The sequence below is a fragment of the Malaclemys terrapin genome, chromosome 8 (assembly GCF_027887155.1).
Source record: "Malaclemys terrapin pileata isolate rMalTer1 chromosome 8, rMalTer1.hap1, whole genome shotgun sequence".
In the NCBI taxonomy this organism is placed as follows: Eukaryota; Metazoa; Chordata; order Testudines; family Emydidae; genus Malaclemys; species Malaclemys terrapin.
This window is the reverse complement of record NC_071512.1, coordinates 45,528,857-45,556,733: the sequence shown is the minus strand read 5'-3', so window position 1 is coordinate 45,556,733 and position 27,877 is coordinate 45,528,857. Positions and strand designations below refer to the sequence as shown.

Sequence of the window (27,877 nt, the reverse complement as noted above, 5' to 3'; positions counted from 1 at the left end):
GAAATGGAGGGCCAGGAAAGATTAGTGTATCTTAGAACTAAATTACATCTAGATTTCCCTTGGATTTCACTCAAAGGATGGAAAGACCTATGGCAGCTCCTACATTCACAACTACTTGAAACACACTGAGATGCATGCAAAATTTCTTAATTCAATCTGTTTGAAGAAATTATTCTTGGGAAGAGGAAGGTAGTTCACATTGTTCTTCAGTTCAGCACCTTGGACAGTTCCTTGTGGACTCAGAGCTTGTCTGTAGCTAAGTGGAACAGATGGTATGGGTTGTTATTCCCCCCTCCCCCCTTTGTAAACATTCTTTTAGTTCCAATGAGCAAGGTGATCATTTGATTATCAATCAAAACTGCATAGGTATAAAAACGTGGTAACACCCCGCCCCATCGGTCAGACAGTAGGATCGAACTGGGAGACCATGAACATCTGGTGTGCATGGTCTCCATTTCTACATCTAATTGGTTGGGAAGCAGCATTTGCCACAGGCACTGTTTAATCATATTCTCATTCCTTGCATGTTATGGCAAGGGAATATGAGTTATTCAGATAAGAAAGCTTCTTCCAGCCAAAATACCCTGGAAGTACAGAATCCCCCAGGTATGTCATCGGAAGTCCACCAGCTGTGCAATTCCTCTTTTGTGACATAGCTTTGGCCACTATCAAGTACCATATTCTTTCTGAATAAGGAGGAACTCTGTTTCCATTCACCAGAGGTCTGCTTTGGCTCAGAAATCCAGTTCATTTGCACCATACCAACAGCAATGACGTCCTCATGCATGCACGCCCACACACCATCTACTTGGGAGGTATCACTATCAAAGGCTGGCCTCGTTTAGGTCTCCACATGAGGACTTGGGCATCATTGGCATTGGGTTTCACTAGTGCGTTTGGCGGGATGGGTTCCATTCGGCTCAGAATCCGGGGCTGCTCTTGATGAGTCCTTCCCACTAGTCGTGCTCGCTGCCCCAGGAGCTGCAGGGGATCCACTTCAATGTCCACACGCATCCTCCACTTTATAGTCTGCAGGATGATCTTCTCCTTGGTGGTCATATTCATGGCTACTAGCCACGTGGTAAAGCTCTGATCCCTCTTAATCCTGGTCAGCAGTGGTACATTGCTGTCACTCACAGGGACAGCCCATGTCACGCTGGGGTAAAAATTGTCATTCATACTGACTGAGAACCGGGAGACCTTGTTAGTGGGCCCAACCAAGGTCACCGTTTCCGTGGTGTTCCCATACCAGGGGTAGCTCACACCATCAGAGTCACTGATGGCTTTTACTCTCCCTTCTCGCAAGTCAGGAAGTTCCCAGCTGGACCTAGGGAATGAAAACGAAAGAACCAGGTTATAAATGAAGCTGCAGCAACAACTACTGGGTAGTTCTGTAGTCTACAGCAGGGTGAGCTGATTTAAATCAAAGCATTTTAAAATCACTGATTTTAATCATGATTTAAATCAGCAAGCAGGAAACCTTGATTTTCCTTCATTTTAACTGTGTTTTGCATTTGTACTTTTTAGTTATTTTCCTAAAAAAAAAAGGTTGATTCTCACTGGTTGACAACCATTAAAACACGTTGAGTTGCAACTAAATATACCCTTTATGCAAAATTTAGTGCTTTTTTTATGAACCGAGAAGATACACTGTGTCTATACACATTTATTTAAGCAATTACACCGCTTAAATTACATTTATACAGATTCTTATTTTTTACATTTTCATTATGTTAGAAAATGGTGGATAATGCATTTCTTATTTACCAGATGATTAATTTTTTTTACTTGTGCTTAGTGTCAAATTCTGTTTAGATGGGAATTTGAATGCAATTAAAAATGCAAAAAACCCATAGCATTTTCATTTTTTAAATTAGTTAAATAAATCTACCTTAAATGTGCTGGATATACAAGAAAAAAAGTTTATCAAAACAGGGTTTGCATTTAGAACTGATTTATTAATGCAAGGAAGTATTATTTGTAGTTAGTAAATGAAATTGATTGTTTCCTATCACTGTGTCCTTCAAAGTATCAGATTCCGACAGATCTCATCCTCTCAGACCTAGTTTTTATTAATAGATTGGAAGAGGAAAACAAGCTTTCCTGCTTTTTCATCTTCCTACTGGTTTTTAACTCTGCATGAACTAATCATTGAACTAAACTAGTTAAATACACAGAAATGAAGAAAACATTCTCGCTGCACCTGCAGAAAATGCTACTTTTCTGGTTGCGGTGCTTAGCCCGTGATTTCTATCTGTTCAGTGATTTGACTTTCTTGAAAACTTTGGCAGTAAACATATACTGCTTATGTTTTTAAATGTAATTTATATGATTTTAATCGATTAAATTTAGACCTTAATACATGCTGTCATAATTTCACATAAGATTTCTAAAAATAAACTTGTATTTAATTTAAATTAAAAAATCCATTTTTTAAAAAGCCATTAATTTTTATTCACCCTGGTCTAGGGGGCATTATTAAAGACAAGAAGCTCTGTGCTAACACTCACAGGATGAAATGTTTGGCTGGAGAGAGAAGAAGAAAACAGATAAGAGGATAACAATTTTGTACTTGCAATCCTGCTGAAGGAGTCATTGTTGCATCATCAAAATTGCTCAGCACACTCTAGGTAACATACGATAAGCTGAACAACCCAGTCAGATCTCAACTAGTACTTATCCAGCATCTTCATCACAAAATCCCACCCTGCTTTTCAAATGAATGACCAATTCCTCACAGCACACTGGTGACAGAGCAGATCAGGCTCAGGTTTTCAAGGCTGACTAGTGAGATTTAGCCACACAAATATTCATGTTCATCACAAATTTCAAGGCCAGAAGGAGCCATCAGATCACCTAGTCCAGTGGTTCCCAACCTGCGGCCCAATCAGCACACAGCTGTGTCCCATCCTCAGGGCCATACAGGTCGTATATATACATTGTGTGGATGCAGCCCACATAACACAGATAGCTTCATATGCGACCCACAATGGTAAACAGGCTGAGAACCACAGACCTAGTCTGACCTCCAGCATATCACAGGCCATCCATCCTCACCCAGCACCACACGCTAAACCCAACAACCAAAATAGACCAAAGTATTACAGCCCACGGGAGACTGGAGTATTATGTGCCACAGGCATAGAACAGGAGGGACCGAGGTGCAGCAGGACTTGAGGCCCCCGCAACAGCAGGGAAATGAGGAAGTGAGATAGACCCAGATAATCCTGGCAGGCGACCCACATGCTGCAGAGGAAGGTGAAACACCCCAAGGTTGCTGCCAATCTGACCTAGGGGGAAATTCCTTCCCAACCCCACACGTGGTGATCAGTTAGACCCTGAACACGTGAGAAAGAAACATCCAGCCAAGCACCTGAGACAGAGAATGCTCGGAGCCACCTCAGAGCCCTGGCCCTGCCCAGTGTCCCATCTCTGGCCATGGTAGGGTGACCAGATGTCCCGATTTTATAGGGACAGTCCTGATATTTGGATCTTTTTCTTATATAGGCTCCTATTACCCCCCACCCCCGTCCCGATTTTTCACATTTGCTATCTGGTCACCCTAGACAGCAGCCCTGACAGTTCAGAGGAAGATGATAAACAAAAAATCCCACCCCTGAATACACTGGGGGAGGGGAGGAGGGAGAGAATCCCTTCCTAACCCCTGCAGGTAGGCAGCTGAAACCCTGAAGCACGCTCTTCAGAAATATAAGACATATACTGGAAATGAGCCCCAGGGCTTCTGAGCCTTGCCCCCTACCACCACAACCAGCCCTATCATACAATCACAATGAAAAATCTGTTCCGCTATCTCCTAAAACTAATTAAGTGCTTTGCCCACAACTCTGATTGGGAGGCTGCTCCAGAATCTCACCCTCTGGTGGTTAGACACCTTCTCATTTCCAGTCTGAATTCGTTCATGGCCGGTTTATACCCATTTGTAGTTGTGCCAGTATTGCCCTTTAGCTTAAATAGCTCTTCAGCCTCCCTGGTATTTACCCCCTGATGTATTTACATAGAGCAATCAGATCGCCTCTCAGCCTTCTGTTTGCTAGACTGAACAAGCCAGGCTCGTCCAGTTCCTCCCATAAAACAGGCCCTCCATTCCCCTGATCATCTTAGTAGCTCTTCTCTGCACCGGTTCCAGTCTGAATTCATCTTTCTAGAACACGGGTGATCACAACTGTACAAGGTACTTCAAATGAGGTCTTACCAATGCTTTGTTCAATGGCATGAACATCTCTCTATCTCTACTGGAAATGCTTCGCCTGATACAGCCTAGGATGTCACTGGCCTTTTTCACAGCCACATCATATCGGTGGCTAATAGCCCAGTGATCGACCCACACACCCAGGTCTCTCTCCTCTGTTGCTTCCAACTGATGAGCCCCAGCTTGTAGCAGAAATTCTTATTATTAGACCCTCGGTGTATGACCTTGCACTTTGAACTAGTGAATTTTCATCCCATTTCTCTCATTCCAGTCTTCGAGATCAACCAGATCTACCTGTACAATACAACTCTGTATTGACAAGGCCTCCCAATTGTGTACCATCAGCAAATTTCATTAATGCACTCTTACTTTTTCTGGCAAACTTCACTAGTAACCTCCCTCCAGTCTGATAATTCACCTGTCAGCATAACCCACTGTCTTCTCCCCTTTAGTCAGTTCCTTAGCCACTTAACAATTCTGTACTGATCCCCATCCTCCCTAACTTAACTAGTAATTTCCAGTGTGGTAAAGTGTCAAATGCTTTACTGAAGTCCATGTATATTGGAAAAAGAAGAACAGGAGTACTTGTGGCACCTTAGAGACTAACAAATTTATTAGAGCATAAGCTTTCGTGGACTACAGCCCACTTCTTCGGATGCATATAGAATGGAACATATAATGAGGAGATATATATACACACATACAGAGAGCATAAACAGGTGGGAGTTGTCTTACTAACTCTGAGAGGCCAATTAATTAAGAGAAAAAGAAAAAAAACTTTTGAAGTGATAATCAAGCTAGCCGAGTACAGACAGTGTGATAAGAAGTGTGAGAGTACTTACAAGGGGAGATAGTCAACGTTTGTAATGGCTCAGCCATTCCCAGTCCTTATTCAAACCGGAGTTGATTGTGTCTAGTTTGCATATCAATTCTAGCTCTGCAGTCTCTCTTTGGAGTCTGTTTTTGAAGTTTTTCTGTTGTAATATAGCCACCCGCAGGTCTGTCACTGAATGACCAGACAGGTTAAAGTGTTCTCCCACTGGTTTTTGAGTATTTTGATTCCTGATGTCAGATTTGTGTCATGTATATTGGATTTACTGCACTTCCCCTATCTAAAAAAAGAGTTATTTTTCAAAGAAGCAAATCAGATTAGTCTGGCATTGCATTACATCCCCCTTACCATTTACTTCCATTAATTTAATGGTAATAGGAACTGTGTGGCTAAATCCCCTAGTGCAGTGTTTCTCAAACTATTGTACTGGTGACCCCTTTCACATAGTAAACCTCTGAGTGTGACCCCCCCATTATAAATTAAAAACACTTGTTTATATATTTAACACCATTATAAATGCTGGAGGCAAAGTGGGGTTTGGGATGGAGGCTGACAGCTCGTGACCCCCCATGTAATAACCTCGCGATCCCCAGTTTGAGAACTCCTGCCCTAGTGGGCTTTGAAAACCTCAGCCTAAGTGATCATAACCCAAGTGATAAGATAAGTGACTCAAGGCCACACAACAAGCCAACAGCAAAGCTATTTCCTGGAGTCCAGTTTTTTGCCTTAGTCACAAGAACCTCCTTCCCTATTGTAACAAAGTGGCCGTTGGCAGGACACTACTGAGAATATTAATTCAGGACAAGTAGGGCAGTCACCGCCCAAGGCTGGGGATCCTTCACTACTAATGCACACCAAACCAGCCAAACAGAGAGGACTTTGGTTTTACCCCACTGGCTAACCAGAAGTCATACAAGCAATTCCCTCAGACACTCCAGTTTCCCAGTATCACCACCAGAGCCACTCCTTATGGGGATGAATGATTATGAAAACCAATACCCAGGTAAAAGAAAAAAGGTTCTCCCAATCCCAAAGGACCAAGCCCCAGACCCAGGTCAATATACCAGTCAGATCTTACCCACAAATCATGCTGCTGCCAATCCTTTCGAATGTAAAATCTAAAGGTTTATTAATAAAAAGAAAGATATAGATGAGTTAAAATTGGTTAAATGGAATCAAATACATACAACAATTGCAAATGTCTTAGTTCAGGCTTGGGGAAATATTGCTGATTTAAACCAATCAAGTCTCTGGGGTACAAACATCCCAGCTTGGATGGGTCGTTCAGTCCTTTGTTCAGAGCTTCAGTTTCAAGAACAGTTCCTCCAGAGGTCAGAAGCAGGATTGAAGACAAAATGGAGGGGTTTCCAGGGCCTTTTATATCCTCTGCCATGTGGAAAGAAACCCCATTGTTCTTACAGTGGAAAATCACAGCAGCAAGATGGAGTTTGGAGTCACATGGGCAAGTTACATGTCCATGCATGACTCAGTTTGCAGGCGGCAGCCATTGCTTACATGCGAGCTTGAATGTTCCCAGGAAGGCTCCTCAGATGTGGATTGGAGTCTTCCAGGGTCCATTGTCAGTTAAGTGTTTCTTTATTGGGCACTTACTCAGAATAATTCTTTCTCAAGAAGCTGACCAAATGCTTCACTGATGCTACTTTGAATCAAACACATTGAGATACAAGTACATAGCCAATATTCATAACTTCAAATACAAAAATCATACACACATACAGACAGCATAACCAGCAAATTACAACCTTTTCATAGACTTCTTACTTGACCTCCTGTGTACAAGATTTGGTGCAACTAGAGGACCTTGGTTGCGACAATGATCTATATGGTCACAGTTCATGTCAATAACGTCACACCTATGCACTAACATGAGCGCAAAGAGAAGAAAGGTCCTTCAACTCGGGAGCCATTTCCCCACTGCAGGGAGCAATCAAGTGCCTCCTCCAAGTTCAAATTCTTGGTTTCTTTGCAGATTCAGAATCATTGTGGACGGAGGCCTTTGCTTTGCCAACACACCTGTAAATTAATTTGACTGCAGTCTAACTGGTTGGGGCAAATTTCACTTCCGAGTCCATTAGGTCATGCTCTCCGTCATCAGCTCTCTTCTGGGGAAAGTGGCCCTTTCTACCTGCCACAGTTGCCGCTCATCCACTCCATTGACAGCATAATCCGGGAAGCAGTTGCCAGAGTTCTGGGGCTGGGTAGGGAATATTTTTATTGTACTACTGTACTTGAATAGTCATGAGAACCAAATCCCTGCAAAGTATCCTGGGAGAACAGTCCAGATCAGATCTTGCTGGAGTTAAGGACAGTTTAGATTTTGCAAAATGCCCCATAACAAGACCAAGAACCGGATCTCTCATCCTCCTTCTGAAGTTGCCAGAAATAGAAAAATGTTTCCTCTTTTTAGTTTACTGAATTCATTTATTCTGACTTTTAAAAGCTGTGCCCTGCACCAGGCAATAAAACACAGCTATCCATCATTTTGTTACTGTCCTGTCTTAGATCAGGTAAGCATGCTGGACACTGAAGGATCTTTGCTCTGAAAGGTTAGCATTATCAATGCAGGGTACCAAGAAAGGGGAAGGGGGTCAGAAGAGGATAAAAATACAAGTGCACTTGGCTTTTGTTGAAGTCTCTTGTTAATTCAGAGCTCTTGCCTGTAACAGTTGTGAGGCCAACAGCTGCCTACAACTGCATCTCCTGGCAAGTGACAGCTGGGTTACATTTTCCTGAGATGTGGATAAAATCAGTTCTCTCTGACATTCCCAAACACTCACAAGTCACTGCAAAAAATACTCTGACCTGCTAATTGAATGCAAGGATTTGGGTCACGCATTCACTCCCTAAGGCAGCAGCAGGTAGGCAGCACTTCAGAGACACAAAGCTGCTCTTCCCTTTCCTCTTGAGTTGTGCTTTTTCCTCGCAAAGCTGAATGGCACAGAGCCCACCATGCCACACCCAAACGTGATGCCATTGAACAACCCAGGATCCAAGCCTGCAGAGCGCACCAGGCAGGCACTTCCTCCAACTGCTGAGCCAGAATTCAAGAGCAAAATACTTTTACATCTTGCTTCTTTTCTGGCATTTTAGACAAAGGTGACTTTTTACAAAATTTGGCACTTTTAAAAACAAACAAACAAAACCTGTGAAAGGCACCAGATTACACAATGTGTTTTCCTCGGGGCAGGCACTCCAGACCCTCCAAGGTTTTACTTCCATCCATTCAAATGGCAGAGATGCACAGAATTTCAGGCCAGGAGGAACCACTGTGATCATCTTATCTGACCTCCTGCATAGCACAGACCACAGAATGTTAACCAGCAGTCCCTGCAGTACGTAACCTGTGAGCAGGGCTCTACTAAGCTAATAACTTAGGGCTGAACTAGAGCTCATTGTTTAGAATGGCATCCAAATTCAATGTCAAGTTTCCAAGTAATGACCCATTTCCCACCTCCCTTGGTAAGCTGTTCCAGACATGCTAAACATGAATTTTGAATTTTTCCAAACATCAGATTCCAGACCCTGCATCTTGTTACAAGTTGGCTTCTTCCTATGTAGGTCTAACCTTAATCAAGTCACCTCTTCACCTTCTTTTTGATAGGCTACGTAGCTTGTGCTCTGTTGTAATAAGTAGGCCTACAAAATTACTTTTTACAGTTGAGCTCACACTTAGAGTAAGTGAAAGTTCATCAAATGTCACAACAACCTATAACAACAAATGCTGATGGGAAAAGGTGCAAAAAAGACAGACTGAATTAGCCCAAACAGAAAGGCCTACTGATCTAACTCAAGGGCTGTGCTAAGATCACGCTTTGTAAACAAGAAAAGTGTGGAACCAGAAATCAGTGAACCAAAGTTGGTATGTTGGAAACTAGGCCTAATTGGTGGGCAAAATAATGAGAGGATAGGCTATTCCACCCATCACTGCCCTTTGAGGGTCCTCAAAAGAGAGACTTGGCAGGGGGAGGGGGAAAGCTGTCCCTGCAACACTGGCTAGAAGCTAAAAAAGGGGACAGAACGAGATTCGTTATCATGATTGCCACCTTCTCCTGGGACCCTGGACCTTCTTCATGTTAATCCTGAAAGGTGCCCTGACCAGACCAGGCCAGAGAGAAGGGATCCAGGTGACATTGCCACCTCCACTGGCTCTGGCTAAATCCCGAATATCACCCCCTACTCCCCAAGTGTGTCCTTTTCCTTCGCTACATTAATTCTTCTCTTCCCTATCTTTCTAACTTTGAATGTCTTTCTAATGTCTAATAAGAATCTGGCTTAGCCAGTCAAGACTGTATACTTTGCAGCCCTGCTGTGAGCCTGTGACCAGAAAGAGCAGCTAAATGCAATGTCTAAACAGCCCGATGCTGGTACGAGTTTGCAAGGTCTCGGCATTGCTGATCAGACCATGTGCTGGGCCTGGGTTTCTCCAGCAGCGAGGTTGCAAGTGAAAGTTAACACCAGAGACAGCAGCTGCATTTTCTATCTTTGCTGTTCTTTCCTCTCCCCTTTTGTGTGTGTTTGTCTTTGTTTTGTCTTCATGCTAATCCCCAGAGCCAAATGCAATTGCCCCGATTCCTGACCCACTGAAGAAGCAGCATCTGCTTCCGTAGGCGCCTCCTCTCCACCACGTGGAATTTCTTGTAGTGGCAGGGCAGGCTTTGGTCCTTGGTGCAAAGGAGGGGAATAGAAATAGGGAGCCAGTCTGTTCTAGCCTGTGAGATAACAAGAGAGGCTGCTTTCCACAGGCAAGCCATCAATTCAGCCAGAGCTCACTGTCAGTATCACACCCCGAGCTGCTACTAACGGCAGTCTGAGAAACCATCCCTGGAGTCACCGCTCCCATGGGGCAGTCTGCATTGTTGCTTGAAAGACAAATCAGCAAAGGAAGCACCTCTTCAGGGATGGCTTTTATTTAGGGTTATCCTAAATCTCACAAAACAAAGAGATCAGCTCCCCATCCCTACTCCCAGGACGCACACTCTGCCCAGTCATCTTAGTCCTGTACTATAATGCCACTTCCCGCACAAGACCCCGGTGCACACAATTTCAACTGCACCTTGAGTTTGGATCTGAACCCACATCTCCAGAGGTGACAAGTGAGCAGTCCATGCACTGTTGCGCATGTGCACACTCACTCATGCATGCTCACACTTGTCACTCACCAGATCACACCATCATTAACTAACTCCCTAGTCACTATTGATCTCACACCCTTATTAGAAATCAAAGTATTTCAGGAAGTGCCATCACACTGCACATGCAATGCATGCTGCAAGAATCAAATCCGAATCAAGTCATAACTGCAAAGAAATCAACGCCAATCCATGCCTGTTTTCACAGCGTCCAACGAATGAGTTTTTAGCTCTTTACAGACCTTCGGGGGAGGAGGGAAATCTTTTCAGAAAGGATTGATGACCTCATTGTATGGCAGAGAAATCCCCCTACCAGCGCAGGGCAAGTTCAGCACATTTCCCAGTTGCAGAGCAATTGTTTAAACATGGCCAGAGCGATTACTCAGCAGGACAGGATTCATTCCAGTGCACTGCAGCACCTGTGTCTGCACCAGCAGCTCCTACTCCCTAAAGGACGGTGGGGAAGGGGACAGGGAGAGACAGCACCCTTTACATGCCACTTACAAGGGGGCGTTCCCTGCAAATCTGCATAACGAAAGTGTAAGCACTGTCTATATCCACCTCCATTGAAAAATCTTTTCTTGTCAAGAGGAAGGATAGTCTTGTGGTCAAAGCACTCAACTAGGCCCTTGGGCAAATCACTCTGGCCCCAATCCCTCAAATCAAGGTTGCCCGGACAAGCTTAATTCAGCCCCCTTGTGAGTATGCATTAAGATACAGTCATTAATTACACGAAGACATGCAAGTGTTTCCACAGGACCTCTGCCTTATTCAGTGCACAGGATGGATGTCCTCTTGGGAGGAACAGAGTGGTGTAGTGAATAAAGCTGTTGTTTGTAGGACCCCTGCCTCATTTGCTGCAGAACCTAGAAAGTGAGAGGCAGGTAAGTACAGGAAGAGAATGGATTGTTATGGCAATTAACTGTCACCCGGGGAAGCTGGGTTCTATCCCTGCCTCTGGCACAAATTTCCTATAGGATGCTGGGCAAGTCACTTAGACCAAAATTTTCAATGATGGTCACTACTTGATCTAACCTGTTGCTCATTTTCTGAGCACTAAACTCAAGCCTGATTTTCAGAAGTGCTGAGTGTGGACAAATGGAATTCAAGTCAATGGGGCAGACCCTCAGCTCATGTAAATGGTCCTGGCTCTATGGAGCTCAGCTAATGCAGGCTGTCCTACCCCCATGAAGCTAAGATATTCACAGCAAGGGAGGGTCTGCCCCAATAGAAGTTGCAAGTGCTCAGCACTTCCAAAAACTCAGGCCTTAGCTAGACACATTGGGCACCCAGTCCAAACGCAGTGGAGGCTTCTGCAAATTTTGTCCCACATCTCTTTGTACTTCAGTTCCCCATTTGTAACCTGGAGAAAATACTCTGCTATGTTGTGAAGATAAATTTGGTTCTGTTTGTGAGGCTCCGATACTACAGCACTACAGAAAAGGCCATGAGGAAATTAATAATTTTGAATTTAGAGCAGTTTGGACAATGTGGAGTGAGGAAGGCCTGGAGCATCACATTGAATAAAGAGGATAAAAAGAAACATTGAACAGCCGCCTCATTCCCTGAGCACCGTCCATCTTTGCACTGAATGAGCCAGGGTCCTATGGGGAAAAACAGCATGTGAGCATGTAATTAGAGACTCATAATGCATATGCACAAGGGGCGAATTAAGGTGGCACAAGTTCTTCCTAACTTCCGAGTGCTGGACTTTGTAACTTCAAGAACTGTTCTCTTAACATACAGTGGGGTTTTAAAACAGGATTTTATTCGCACCCAAGTGCTGGAAGGTGGTACAGATTCGAGCTCTACTAGCCAACCTGAGCTGGATTCAAACCAGTGGCCAAGAAGGGAAATAAAGGCAAAGGGTTGATAATGCAAGACTGAGCCTAGCTCACCTCTCTCTCCTGAGGCCTGGACAGATATGGGAAGGTGGAGAGTCTCCTGCCAAGCCTGTTCTAGTCACATCCCCACACAAACACTTCCCTTCTGCTGATGGCCAGCATTTACTGCTGGGTTGTTATAAACTCTGAAATCCCCCAATCGCTCCCAAATGCCCCTGCCTGGTTGGGGTGGAAGAAGGGGAATCTTAAATAGTGAAGGCAGGGGAACAGCCCCCTAACCTGTGGCACAGCACCCCACCATTCCAAACCATCCCCACAGGGAAACATTCCTCGTTTTCACATATGCCGATATCCGAAAGACAGCTGGTTAATAACAGGGGTGAATCTGAGGACAAACCTAGCTGTGTTGGGCACTGATCTGCAGTCGCTGTCTCTCTCATGTGTATATATAATCAGAGCAGCTCTCATAACTAGAGCTGGTTACAGGGGGAGGTGCTGCTAGCATTTCCTCCTGGGTTACCATCTGTTCCGCTCTGGAGAGGCCTCGGAGGCAGGTTTTAATGGGAAGGAGAGGGCACCTGGCACTTTTAAAGTCTGCTTGCAAGATTCCTCTGGCTTCATTTGGTGATTCCCTGTGTGTTTGTTTAGTGCATTTTGTAGGAAATTTGTGTGGGGGCAGCAGATCAGGTATGCTTGCAAGCCCAGCATTACGCATCTCGCACACCTCCTGACAGGAATATCACTGGGATCGATTGTCCTTTCTATTTGCTCACTCAGGGACTTTTCTCTCTCTCCTGCAGGAATTCAGTGGTGACCTGAGCATTACCGGGGAATACAGCACAAGGGCATATGGAAGACGTGGCGATGCATAACTCAGCTGCATTCTCATGACCAAGAAGACAGAACTTGTCTCTCCGAAGCCAGCAATGGTCCTGCACCATGCTACATATTCAGAGTCACTGAGGTCATAAATACTAAAACCTGGTGACCTTGCTGCTTGGTTTCTATGCCCCTCCTCCCCACACACAGAACCACACATCACCCACAGAATTTACCAAAGGCCAGGAGAGGTCAGCAAGGATCAAAGCCATGGCAGTATTACTTTTAAAGGGGCTAAATAACATCGGGCCCATGTCATCTGCCGCTCTGTAAGCAGAGGAAGAGACGATTACTCAGTAATCGGGTATTTTATAACTGCCAAGCATTTGTTGCAGACACATTGCCAGCCCACTTAGTGTTCAGTGCACCTCTATGGTGCTGTCCTCACATGGAGCTGGAAAGACTTCTACTGACTTCAGTGGGCTTCAAATCAGGTCCCTAGGAAGCACATATGAGACAAGGCGCAAGCTTAACATGACACGTCATTGCAGGAGAAGTCCAGTGAGTCAATGACCCTGTCTAATCAGTGCAAGACCCCGCTTGGGGGAACGCAGAGAGGAAGGGACGGCCATCAGAAGCAGAGAGAGGAGAAGAGTGAGGGCCAGAGGGGCACAGGGGGAAAGGCAGAGCTCAGTTGCTCTCTGATCAACTCTGCTGTTCGGCATCAAAGCACGGAACCAGAATGCTGAGCACTTTAGGGTCCCATGAACCTATAAAAAATGCTGCCCCAACTGTATGTCTGCGATTTCTAAAACAAGGTCACCTTGCGCCCTGCCTGCCACCTTCTCCCCCTTAGCCAGGAAGGGTCTAGTGGGGGATGCTCACTGGGGTACTGCCACCCCTGCAGGGCACTGAGCTCCAGCATAGATAGATCACAGGACACTGCACACACAGGAAGCTGGACCCTGGGGGATGCCAGTTGCAATACATCTCACAGCAGATTCCCTGTCAGTCAGACCCGGCTCCCATCTCACACTTATCACAACCTAAACCAAACTCCTGTTTTCCCCGCACAGGCCCTCTGCACTGCTTTCCTTCTGCTCCACCCCGGAGAACGCCTCCAGTCAGCATCCAGCCCCACAGTTGCAGGGGGGCTGTTCTCTGCTCCCACACGCACAATGGAGCCACATCCTGCCTCCAATGCCTTCCCACCACTCTCAAATTCAACCTCTCCTCTCCATCCCAGTGCCAAATCGTTCATCTCTGCCCTGCTGCTCTCCCGCCTTCACCAGTGCGGCCTGTTCCTCTTGCATCTTCGCGCCAGTGACCTTGTCCCTCACAGCCCTGTACAAAACCCTGTTGCCAAGCCAGCTTCCTTCCTCACCACTGGCTCCCCTTTCCGCCGCCTATCAACTCTGGACAAAGCCTCACCTTCAAGCCCCTGCATAGCGCAGCGCCTGCCCACACGTCTGGCCTGGTCTCTCTCCCTGGTAGGGTGACCAGACAGCAAGTATGAAAAATCAGGACAGAGTGTGGGGGGTAATATGTGCCCATATAAGAAAAATTCCCGAATATCAGGACTGTCCCTATAAAATCGGGACATCTGGTCACCCTATTCCCTGGCCTCCTAAGAACACCAGATTCCAGACCCCACTGGCCTCCGTGCTGTCCCTTTGCTTTGGGTGACCTTCTATGAACTAGTCATCACGCCCTAACTCATTCTAATTGCTCCTAAAACCTGCCTTTGCAGCATCGCCTACTGTGGAAAAGAGGCCAGGCTTACATCACAACCAAATAGCACTGGAGTTATCATGCCTTGTGCCCTTAATCCCCTGACCACCTGGTTTTCCTCCTGAGACCCATGCCCCTCCCCTGCCTTTTTCACTGTAAACTCTTTGTGGCAGGGACAGTGTCTGCAGAAGCAGCTAGCACATATGTATCACAGCAAGCCAGAAAAGGAAAGGGGCATCTGACCATCCCCTAAGGACCATGGCAGCCGCGCTGCCAACAATACTACAGCCATCATGACCGCAAGAGTTAAAGTTACAAAATGGTTTCCTTTCTAGCCGACCCTCATTTCCCCCAGTTTTCACAGGCTCACAGCCCACCGTGGAGCCATCCCTGTTCTACGCTGGGACCTTGCTCAGAGATGAGGGTTTTCCCAGTGTGAGCAGAATGGTGTCTGGCGTTTTTTGTTACAGAGGCGTGGAACTAATTCCCCTCTGCACATGCTTTTAAGGCAGGGCCACAGCACAAAAAGGCTGGGCCAAGTCATAGCCCGAGCTTGGCCTGGTCTGACTTTCATTTAACAAGCATGTGCTACTACACATTGACACTGCACAAGAGAGAGTCCCCTTCTGTCTACAGGGGCACACCTGGGCCTGACCCAGCTCCTGGCGAAGGTAACGGGCTCCTTTCCATTGACTCCCCGGGGGCTGGATCAGGCCCTGAGACACCCTGCAAAGCCAGCAGAGCGCACGCTGGTCAGCCTGAGGCAATCCCAACTCCAACAGCAAAGCTCTTAAATCAGCAACAGATTTTCTGTTTGCCCTTCTACTAAATCTAGGAAATTAAACGCAAAACAGGCTGCGTCAGTGCAGCTTTAAGCTGCACTGTTAATCAGGAGCAGGGCTTAGGGCACCCACAGTGCTTAATCTATAATGAAAGAAATGCCAGGGCTCAAGCAACTAGGCCCCAGGGCTCAGCCCAGGCACATTAAGCACTGGGCATCCACCTGAGACTCTGCAGCCCTGGTTTCCTGGGTTGTTTTATTTCTGTTTAGCATCTAAGCCACATCCCACCCTGGCACCATATGACAAAGATGCTAAATGGGTGGGTTGGCTTATAACACTGGGGCTACAGGCAGATAAAGATGAAAGTTTTTTTTACTGATCCAGGTTGGGAAAGGGCAGGGAGAAAAGGGCCAAACCAAGCAACCAACACACATCCCAGGATTTGGCAACATTAGCACATGGACTGCCCCAGTCCCAGGAAATACCTGCTGACACTCTGTTCTCCTCATTATACTATTCCCCATTGACTTAATAGTCTAACCTGTTACAGTCATTAGAGGCCCTTGATAGCAATATCTGGTACCCAGGTGTGTTTATGGGCTATAATCACCCAACCCATAAAATAAACTCTGAGGGAAGACAAGAAAAAAAAAAGCATCCAAAAAGCATGAAAAAAAACCCAGAAAGCCCCTCAGAATACTTGATCAGCCTGTCACAGGGCCATCTGTCTATCTAGGTTCTCATGTGGCCCTCATGACCACACTACCTGAGAGCCTCACCATCATGAATGGATTTTATCCTCACAACACCCCAGTCATTCAGGTAGAGAAAAATCAGCCCAATTTCATAGCTGAGGAACTGACTCACAGAGAAATTCAGTGACTTGCCCAAGGTTCACACAGGGAGTCTGCAGCTGAGCTAGGAATTGAGCCAATGCCCAATCCATCAGGCCATTCTTCCTTCTGCGAGCACCTAAGATAGATCCATTGATCAATCAGGAAATGCAGAGTTCAGTTTCCCCCAGCAGTGTCATTGCAGCTGGGTTACACACACGGGCTAACTCCTAGTTCTGGTTTCTGTGTTAAGTTTGCAGCTCAATCTATTTTTGTTTTGTCACGGCCCTGCGTGCTCTGAAACACAGAACATGGAACAGGGCTGAAAACACCCTGCTGCTGGAACATTGGCATTTCCTGACTTTGGCCTAAGACAGCTGCCTCCATGCTGCTTCGTCCAAGCACACGGATGGGGAGTGGACAGAAACAGCGGGGAATGGGCAGCATCTCTGTTCCATCCCCAGCACAGCTGCATCATTGCACCAGGAAAAGTACCTGCACTTGGCGCAGCCAACTTGTCACCCCAGAACAGGGGGAAAACTAGGAAGCAAAATATGACTGAGGTGCTCCAAGGGCCAATTCCAAATGAGAACGAGACTCCAGAGAGGAGAGGAAGGATGGTCCAGGGGTTAGAACAAGGGTAGGCAACCTATGGCACATGTGTCGAAGGCGGCACGCGAGCTGATTTTCAGTGGCACTCACACTGCCTAGGTCCTGGATACCGGTCCAGGGGACTCTGCATTTTAATTTAATTTTAAATGAAGCTTCTTAAACATTTTAAAACCTTATTTACTTAACATACAACAATAGTTTAGTTATATATTATAGACTTATAGAAAGTGACCTTCTGAAAACGTTAAAATGTATTACTGGCACGCAAAACCTTAAATTAAAGTGAATAAATGAAGACTCGGCACACCACTTCTGAAAGGTTGCAGACCCCTGGGTTAGAAGCTGGCTTGGGACTCATTTTCTCTGTAGGCACGTCTTCACTACCCGCCGGATCGGCGGGTAGCAATCGATCTATTGGGGATCGACTTAGCGTGTCTAGTGAAGACGCGATAAAAATCGAACCCTGATGGCTCTGCCGTCGACTCCGGAAATCCACCGCGGCAAGAGGCGGAAGCGGAGTCGACGGCGGCGCGGCAGCGGTCGACTTGCCGCTGTCCTCACAGCCAGGTAAGTCGACCTAAAATACGCAACTTCAGCTATGCTATTCACATAGCTGAAGTTGCGGATCTTAGGTTGACCCTCCCCCCCCGTAGCGTAGACCTAGCCTCAGTTTCAGCTCCCCATCCGTAAAATGGGATAATAGTACCTCGCTGAGGTGTCATGAAGGGATGTTCCCCTCCCCCACAACAGTACTGTGGACATAAATACTTTAAAGATTGTTTGATTTTTAAAGTAAACTAATAAAATCTAAAAACAAAACAAAAAATCCTAAGCAGTGTTTTTCCCTTAAGAGGGAGCAGAGCCAGAGACTCCAAGGGCTTGTCTAGATGGCTAGTTAATGCGGTGAGCTGGAGTTTAAATCTATAGCGCACTAACTGTGTGGATTCTACTAGCATGCACCAAAAGTTCACTAGTGCACTTTAACTCTGCCACGGTTAGCAACAGTGCGGGTGCCAAGCCTGGATAAGAGAGGAGGGTTTTGCAATTGGGTTTGCGACCCACTTGGGTAAAACCTTACCGCACCAGAAATCGTTAAGTTAAACCAAAACCGGAGGACGGTAGGTGCAGCTGGAACTCAAAACCCAAGTACGACAGAACTCAGTGGCAGTTGAAAGGAAGCTGAGAGCTTGAGACATTGAATCCTGACAACCAAATCTGTAACAAGAGCAGGGGCATGGAATGTACATACTTTGTACAGTACGGGAAAGCTGGCACAGGCTACTTGAGACGTGAAAAAAATAGCATCTGAATGTACTTGGCCTCAGTGAGACAAGATGGGCAAGGAATGGCAAGTTGCTGTCAGACAGTGCTACAATCTTCTATGAGGAAGGCCAAAGAAGAACTGGCAGAGGACAGTGAGAGAGGATACTGAATGTGGTGGCATCACCTGGGCAGAAATACCACAACTAGCGAGTGACCATAATCAGGGGAGAACTGGACTGCCTGGTGTGTCAGCGGCACAGGAGGGACAAAGGTCTAAGGTAAGTGCACTTTGATCTACCTCACTCTGAAACACGAGTAAGTCACTTAGTGTGCAGTTGCAGGGCCCACACAGCCAGTTACTGCACAGCTAGCACATGGCAGATTTACGCCCCAGCTTACCATGCGCAAACTCCGTGTTCAGACAAGCCACCAAAAGTCCCCTAGGGACTTGGCTATTGCTATAGATTATACATAGAAGATTCTCAAACACTATGGTGATGGGCAACAACAGAAAACCTTTAGGGCTCGTTTACACAGGAAAACTTACCAGTATTACTATATCAGTATAATTATACTGCTATAGCTTCCCATATGGATTCTCTTATGTGGAATAGCAGATTTTCAGTTTTGCTTATGTTGCATAATAATGCTAGTAAATTTCCTCATGTAGACAAGACCTCAGACAGATGAAAGATAGTATGTTAGCGCCTCAAAATCTAGGGCAATGGGGGCCATATAAGTAGCTTAGCTAACAAGATCCAGTAAGAGAGGCTTTTATAAGCATGCTTTTCACAAAACACACCCTAGCCCACACGCACATGCTCTATTTCACTTTGCAGTAAGGAGGACTCAGAGTAGGTATCAAGAACTAAACTTACATGGGATTTTTTTTCCTTATAACTCCCATTTGCAAATAGCATTACTGTATACTTCTGCACCTGTAACCTTCAGGGTAAGCCCCCTTCAAAAACAAAACAAAGCTGTATTTTATAAAAGGGGGGCTTAGTACCTGAAAGAGTTGTGAAACGCGTAGCATCAAAAAACAGAACAAACATGTAAAAGAAAACAAGGGAATTCAAACTATATTTAAAATAATGTTGTTATGACCCAAGTGGAGAAAAGGAAGGAATTACTCCAGATGATAATACCTAGCTCTTTTCCTCCATAGACCCTACAATACTTCACAATCTCCACAATCTGCATCCAAGTGTCACAATCGCCCTTTTACAGGGCACAGAGAGGGGAGTGACTTGTCCATGGTCACAGAGCAGAGCAGTGGCAGACAGCCCAGGTTTCCTAAGTGCAGTGCCCTATCCACTAGAGGACACCGCCTCCCATTATGTACCCAAACAATGGATATAACATAGTCAGATGCTTCCCTCTTCACCCCAACACATACACTTTGATGTTTGTTTTTAATACAGCTACACATCGAAGTGAGCCAAAGATAGCAGGCACCCTTATATTTGAACCTCCTGCATTCTGGTTTACGCCCAAACTCAGGGCTGGTCTACACTACAAAGTTAGGTTGACGTAAGCCACCTCGCGTCAACCTAGTTGTGCATGTGTCTACATTTGTGTGTGTCTCCCGCCAATGCGAGTGCCCCATCATGGTGACACAGTAACACGGCCATGTACTGATGCTGACACAGTGCAAATGTAGACACTGCGTGACCTGCGTTGACCCTAAAAGTCCTCCAGCAGCTGTCGCACAATGCTTGACAATGACTGCTCTGGTCACAATTGTGAGCTCCACTGCCCAGCAGCCATGGAAACCAGAGGCCACCCTCCCTTGTTTAAAAACCTCATGAATTTTTGCAATGCCTTTCCTGGATTGCCCAGCTTGGCAAGCACACCCAGCTCCGGTCTGGAGCAGACAGGAGGTATTGGATCTCCTGGGCCTGTGGGGAGAAGAGGCTGTGCAGGCACAGCTACAGAACAGCCAAAGAATCATGGACCTCTATGAGCAGATTTCACAGGGCATGCGGGCAAAGGGGAACAAGAGGGATTGGCAGCAGTGAACATAAGAACGGCCATACTGGGTCAGACTGATTGACCATCTAGCCCAGTGTCCTGTGGCCAGTAACAGAGGCTCCCAAGGGAACGAACCTAACAGGCAATTTCAAGTGATCCATCCCATCATGCAGTCCCAGCTTCTGGCAAAGCAAAGGAAACACGCCAGGCATACCACAAGGCAACAGTCAGTCCGAGGCCGAGCCACAAACATGCCACTTTTTCAACAAGCTACATGCATGGCAGAGACCCCCACCACCAGCCTGCAGACGAGACCTGACACCTCCAGGGACCCCGAGACACACACCCCTGCCGTGAACAGCAAGGACAAGGAGGTGGAAGGTGGACATGTGACTGAGGGAGGGGGCAGCTATGCTGCAAGCCAGGACCTGTTTGAGTCTCCACTGCAGTTGAGCACGGATGAACCCAATGCAGGGGAAGGAGCCTCGAGAAAGTGTGTGAATACATTTCCCATTACTGATGGTGCCCAGCCCCAGCGGAGCAGGATACAGCTAATTACTTTTTATTAATTTACTCGTATTAGTAAGAAGTAGCAATACGACCTGTAGACATGGGGTGGGGCAGGGGGAGGAGAGGCTGTGCAGAGCAGTTTGTTTATGTACAGAGGGAAGTCCCTTGACTCCTCCTGAGAGATCCTGATGAAACCTTCATAGAGGTCCTCTGCAATCCTCTCCCAAAACTTTCTTGGGACGGCAGCCTAGTTTCTTACTTGGCAGTAGGACGCTTTCCCATGCCACTCCACAATAATTTCAGCAGACACCACTCTAGTAAACAGCCTAGCGGCCTACGGGCCCAGGCAGCTTCAGGATGCCAGCAGCAGCTGTGCTCTCTGTGCCTTGGGCCTGGTCTACACTGGGGGTGGGGGAATCAATCTAAGTTACGCAACTTCAGTTACATGAATAACGTAGCTGAAGTTGACGTACTTAACATCGACTTACCGTGGTGTCTTCACCGCGGTGAGTCGACTGCTGCGCTCCCCATCGACTCTGCCTGCGCCTCTCGCAGCGGTGTAATACAGGAGTTGATGGGAGAGCGCTCGGGGATCAATTTATCATGTCTAGACTAGACACGATAAATCGACTCCTGATGGATTGATCACTGCCCGCCAATCCAGCGGGTAGTGTAGACATACCAGGGCTGGTTGAAAACAGTGCCAGTGCTCAGTGCTCTATACTTGTAGTTTCATGAAACTGAACAATTCACTTCTCATTCCACCCCCCACCCCCACCTTAGCAGGCCATGCTCACCGTGGCTGGAGCTGCAAGTGGGGCTGTGCACAAGCCTCCTGAAGCAGAAGTGTCAATAAACATGTCTGGTTTAAAACTTTAGGGGCGCAAGGGAAGGAAGTTCTAAATCTGACCTTGTGTTTCCGTTGTGACTCTATGGGCAATAGTACCTGTGTGTGCTTTATCTGCAGCTACTGACATTGCAGCACCCATGGAACACCTGAGTCAGATGAGGAGGAGAAAGAAGAGGACTTGGGATGACATGTTCAGTGAGATCTTGCAAGCCAGGGCTGCATCAGACCATGAGCTAAGGGCCTGGAGGATGAACATTGCAGACAGCCTGGAGAAGGAAGAAGTGGACAGGAGTCCCAGCAGGAAAAGGAGAGGGCATGGGCGGAGCCCCCATTTGGGGAGGCCAGCCCCCAGCTCCATCCCTTCTGCCTGCATGCCCCCTCCCTCCCCACAGCCAGAGCCCCGAGACACACACACATACACATCCGGCCAGAGGAGCCCAGGGGCCAGCTGGAGCCCTGAGCCCCCTCCCGCCACCAGAGCACTGAGCCCCCCCACACACACACACGCCCCGGTGCGGCCAGAGGAGCCCCGGGCCAGCCAACCCCGCCCCCACCCCCCCAGACATGTCGCACCTTCCTAGACCCCAAGCCACCCCATGGGGAAAGCACTGGTTTCTTCTTTTCTGGGAGAAGAACCCAAGCTTTTGATATGCCCCATGCATGTTCTGGGGCAGCTGAGGAGGTAATCTGTTACTCAGTAATCTGGGGAGATTACCGATGAACCCAGGAAGCTGAATAGCAAATACCGCCTCCTCAGCCACCCCAGATCCTGCATGGGGCATAATAATAAGCAAAAACTTCCTCCGCCAAACCTGCAACTCAGCCTTCCCTGACCTATTATACCGGCCACCCATGGGAGAGTGAGATGCATCAGGACATAATGGGGAAGTACTACAAGTAGCACAGATGCTGCAGACTCCAGTGGACCTACAGGTTCAACAATCACAGCCTCACCTCCCTTTGCAGTCAGTGGAGAGCTCCACTGCATCATCTCCCTACAGCCTCCATCAACATTTCACATGGCATCAAGGGTCACATCCCCACCCCTACCACTCTGCACCAGGGGACAACCCAGCTTCACATACATTAACCAGTGAGAGCCATTGTTCCTGTATGTGTAGCCGAAATGGACTGAAATGAACATGAATGTTCCTTCACCTTGTTTGGTTCTTTTCCTTTATTTCCAAAGTCTTTCTTGTATTTGTTCTTTAATTGTATATAGTGTCTATGCACTGGTCTTGGTACACAATAAAAATATATTTTTGAGAATGTAATTCATGTTTATTTCACAACCTATGATACCGCATGCCTAGTATTACTGAAAGTGCCCAGCTATTTGGTATTGTACAGAACTCATGGGATCAGTGACAAACAGTGCAATAATTATAAAAGTACAGCATGCACCACAACATTAACAGGTGCATTAGCAAACAGTATTATAATTCCAAATTTGCACCAAGCACCAGTAGCTGAATCTTTGCTTGGTGCTGTTGAGGCGGTCGATGTATGGCTTCATGAGCCAGAGGAGTAAGGGGGAGGCTGGGTCTTCCAGGTTCACTACTGGCATTTCAGCACTGCCAGTGATAAATCTGCCAGTCAGGAAAGAAAGTTCCTGCTTGTAGCTTTCCAAACAGATCTGTGTTCTTAAAGATACAAGCATCATGCACCTTCCCAGACTAACCAACTTTGAAGTCGATGAAGCGATCCACCAATACTTGCAAAACCAAAGAAAAGTAGCCCTTTCTGTTGGTGTACTCCGTGCCAAAGTGGACTGGTGCCAAAATAGATATGTGTGTGCTATCGCCACACTGCAGTTCAGGAACCACATTGTGGCAAATCCATCCACTATGGTCCCACACATTGCCGACAGTCACAGTCCTGCATAGCAGGAGACAATTAATGGCCCTGCGCACTTGCATGACAACGGCCCCCAGAGTGGATTTTCCAACTCCAAACTGAATTCCTGCTAACTGGCAGCAATCTGGCGTTGCAAGCTTCCACAGTGTCATCACCTCTTGCTTCTCAATTGTCAGCGCAGCCCAGCTTGACAAAGCCCTGTCTGGGATGATTTAGTTGGTGTTGGTCCTGCTTTAAGCAGGGGGTTAGACTAGATGACCTCCTGAAGTCTCTTCCAACCCTAATCTTCTATGATTCAATGATTCATTCTGGTGTCCCTGCGCTGGAGGGCTGGGGCGAGCTCGAACCACACATCCAGGAATGTGACCTTCCGCACCCAAAAGTTCTGCAGCCACTGCTCGTCCTCCCAAACCTACATTGTGATGTGATCCCACCAGTCAGTGCTTAAATTGTCAGGCCCAGAAGGAGCTCTCCAAGTCTGCAGCTGCTCTATAAACACCATCATCAATCTTAAATTGGTTTTTGCTATATCCCACAGCAATCATCATTTCCCCTCTGCTGCAGCCCTTCTTGTGGCTCTGCAGATTCCAGATGAACATGACAATAGTGCAGAGCTGTGCAGGCTCCATGCTTCTGTCAGTGCATGTTTGTAGGATTTTTAAAAAAGGCGCAAAAATTGTGGGATAGGAATGGCATTATGGGATGGAGAAAGTTGTATGATGGGAATTGACCCCTCACTCCCAGTCATCGCTGCGTGACTCATTTTTGCCTCACCATGCAGTGCCAAAATTTCCCAAAAGACAGTGCACCGGAAAATGACAAGTTGCACATTGGTATACCTACCCATGGTGCACTGCACTGTGCACTGACACACGCATTCCTACTGAGTACACACAGCACCAATGCAAAGAGGCAAGTATGTATGCGTACAAGCTAAATACCAACAGTGGTGGCTTTATGTCGACATAGCTTACATCAACCAAAGTTTGCAGTGTAGACACGGCCTCGGGTACTACCACAATGCACATTACAGGAAACCCCAAAATACAGAGAACTTCAGATGGGGGGGGTGTTATTGGTCCCTTAATAAAACATGTTTCAAGGAGCAGCTTGATTTTTCTGAACATTTTCCTTGTTTAGGAAGCACTCGGAGCAGTCTTTATGATATAGAGCCACACACAAAAAGCCTGATTCGCTATTGCCCTACATATCATGTCCTCATTTCACTAAGGGCAAAGCAAGCATAAAACCCTACCACTACTTTACTGGGAAGCATTTTACCGCCATTTTGTGCAGGAATAAGCGGCAGCACGCGGTACACAGCATAAGACAACAAGGTTCCTAATAATGAAGCATGCAATGTTCAGATGCCGAGGCACGACCTCTACCCAGCAACACAGTCCACATTCACTCAATTGCAAACTCAGCAATCATAAATTCATGTCCATTTTCACATGCACTGCACCCAAATGCCAGCGCAGGGAGTATAATACAAGTCCATAAAAGACACATCACCTTTTTTAGGCTGTGGAAAACAAGACTCCAACACAACAAACAAAGCACATGGCTCCATTTTTCAGCTCTCTCCCAAGTTATCAGCACACACTTATTAGCCTGGAAAAATTAAGTTTGTAATGACGGTTACACACAGAACACAAACACAAATATTCCTTTTTTTAAAAAAAAGATACAATTCATCTACTATAATAAGCCTCCTCTACATTCCCACAACCCAGATGCATCTAGAGAAGGATGCACTAGCCAGAGTCATCAACCGATAATAACTCTTATAAGTGCCAACAATTCCTGATAAAACACTAAGTCCACCTCCGGTTTTAAAAAGTACTTAGATGGTGCAGTCTTTCTATAGCCTTTGACTCGAATTCCTGAAGCATGACTAGTATTACAATTAAGCACCCAGCAGACTAGAACCAAAACCTACAAGGCACCTTGGCTTCATTTTAATTGGTTACCTTTTGGATTGATTCAAGATAGCTATCAGGGACTTGGATATGGGTTTGGTTCAGGAATCACTGGGTGAAGTTCTCTGCCTGTGTTATGCAAGAGATGATCATAACAGCCCTGTTTGGCTTTAACATCTATTAATCCAGAGAGCCCTTACAAGTCCACTACATAGAAGTTTTAAGACAAACCTTGCAAGCCACATCTCTCGTTCAAAAAGGAATTGTTTCTCACCAGCTGTGAATTGCGCCGAGACAGTTTGTATTCATTTAACAGCTAAAACTAACAAAACACCTTTAACACCTGATCCACTTCCTGCCCTAAAATGAAATTCAGAGGATAAAATCATAAGCAATCTCAGCTGCTGTCGACTACACCTAACAGTCAAGACCACATCTCTTTCTTGGTGTCGCATAGGTAACAGGCTGCTCATTAAGAAGGGTGAGGATCTGTGCACTGTAATAGCACCATAAAGCAGCGCACACTTGTGATTAGGAAGGCCCGAAGATTAAAGGGTATTGCTGACACCAGTACAGGGCTCTTCATTCTCTGTAAGAGAATGCCCCCAAGCCTTTTCCAACAGTTCTTTCAGTAGGGTTTTATGCAATATGCCCAATTTAGTAACATTACACTAGTATTACAGTCGTTCCCCATGATAACTGGGTGTCAGCATAATGATTAGGTGGGTATTAGCAGAGCCTGCCAGCTCCCAGTCAGGACACGCACACAATGACAATTCCACAAAGCACTCAGAGGAATGTGGGGATCTTTCCGCTCTCTCTGGTTCCACAGGGTGACATTTGTCAATGAACACTTCAAGCAAAACAGAATGGGACACCCGGATACTCTGCATTCACGGGGAGGCTGGAAATCCCAGCATTAACAGGAAGACTTCCTGCACCACTCCCTTCCACGCAAGCAGGCAGAAGAGAATCCGAACCAGCCTTAGCATTCCCAGGCAACAGGCAGGGAAGCAATTTTGCTCACCCCTATTCTACCAAGTTGAGCTGCAAAACACACACACAGAGACACACACAGCAATAAATGGCTGGCGGGATTCCCACTGTCCATGCAATGTTAATAGGTTAGCGCTTTCTCTCCTTCCATGCTCTTAAAGTGACAGAACCCTTCCCTTCTAGTGCTGGGGTGCAGAGTGGGAAATGGGGTGATGTGAGATGGGCTGTTGGTGTCCCGTACATGCACAGGCCACTATAGGTGCTGTAAGGGATGGGGGGGTGAAATGGGGAGGGCGAGGCTGGAAGGGCAAAGGAACGTGGAGGGGGTGGGGTAACTGCAGTCCTTTACATGCCCAGGTCACTGTAGGTGTTGTAGGGGATGGTATGGAGGCGGAGGGGATGACTTTACACAACCAAGTTGCTGTAGATGTTACAGGTTGGGGGTTGAGGGATGCATGGGGAGTATCAGGCAGATGTGGGGTGCAGAGTAGGATGTGGGGTGCAGAGGGATGCCAGGGTCCCTTACATGCCCAGATTGCTGTGTTATAGAACTCCATGTAGTTACAGGGTGGGAGTGCAGGGCAGGGGTAGGAGTACCAGGGAGCAGGGTGGGTGCAGGGGGATATAGGGGCACAGGGGGGGTCCCATACATGCCCAGGTCACTGTAGGTGTTGTAGAACTCCATGCGGTTGTGGGGGGGGTGTGCAGGGTGGGGGTAGGGGTACCGGGTTGCAGGGTGGGATGTCAGAGTGCAGGAGAGAATATGGGGGTACCGGGGGTCCCTTAGATGCTCAGGTCACTGTACGTGTTGTAGAACTCCATGTGGTTACAGGGGGGTACAGGACGGGATGTGGGGGTGCAGGAGAGGATATGGGGATACCGGGGGTCCCTTACATGCCCAGGTCGCTGTAGGTGTTGTAGAACTCCATGTGGTTACAGGGGGGTACAGGACGGGATGTGGGGGTGCAGGAGAGGATATGGGGATACCGGGGATCCCTTACATGCCCAGGTCGCTGTAGGTGTTGTAGAACTCCATGTGGTTACAGGGGGGTACAGGACGGGATGTGGGGGTGCAGGAGAGGATATGGGGATACCGGGGGTCCCTTACATGCCCAGGTCGCTGTAGGTGTTGTAGAACTCCATGTGGTTACAGGGGGGTACAGGACGGGATGTGGGGGTGCAGGAGAGGATATGGGGATACCGGGGGTCCCTTACATGCCCAGGTCGCTGTAGGTGTTGTAGAACTCCATGTGGTTACAGGGGGGTACAGGACGGGATGTGGGGGTGCAGGAGAGGATATGGGGATACCGGGGGTCCCTTACATGCCCAGGTCGCTGTAGGTGTTGTAGAACTCCATGTGGTTACAGGGGGGTACAGGACGGGATGTGGGGGTGCAGGAGAGGATATGGGGATACCGGGGGTCCCTTACATGCCCAGGTCGCTGTAGGTGTTGTAGAACTCCATGTGGTTGCAGGCCTGCACCCAGCCCACCACCCAGGTGTGGCGGCGCGGGATGGGAGGCATGATGCCCCGGGCGGCGGCGCGGAAGTAGGGCGTGCGGTAGCGCAGCACGACAGGCGAGCTCTCCTCGATGGCGGTGGCGCCCGGCTCGATGGTGGCGGACACGTCGCTCAGGACGATGTTGTCGCGCCGCACGCGCGCCTTGCACGCGACGCTCTGCAGGCAGCCCAT

The 27,877-nt window shown here is 47.2% G+C and overlaps 1 protein-coding gene across 2 annotated transcripts; it reads right to left on the bottom strand.

The window, feature by feature from the left end:
* On the bottom strand, positions 1-27,877 carry FAM78B (family with sequence similarity 78 member B). 2 transcript variants are annotated; one of them, XM_054038306.1, is made up of 2 exons: positions 27,615-27,877; positions 1-1,327 (listed from the first exon to the last, which is right to left on the bottom strand). In XM_054038306.1, the coding sequence occupies exons 1-2, from the start codon at positions 27,875-27,877 to the stop codon at positions 805-807; spliced, it is 786 nt and encodes a 261-aa protein (XP_053894281.1). In that variant the 3' UTR covers positions 1-804. The 2 variants fall into 2 exon arrangements, with proteins under 2 accessions (XP_053894281.1, XP_053894282.1); XM_054038307.1 differs by lacking the exon at positions 27,615-27,877 and adding an exon at positions 27,080-27,091.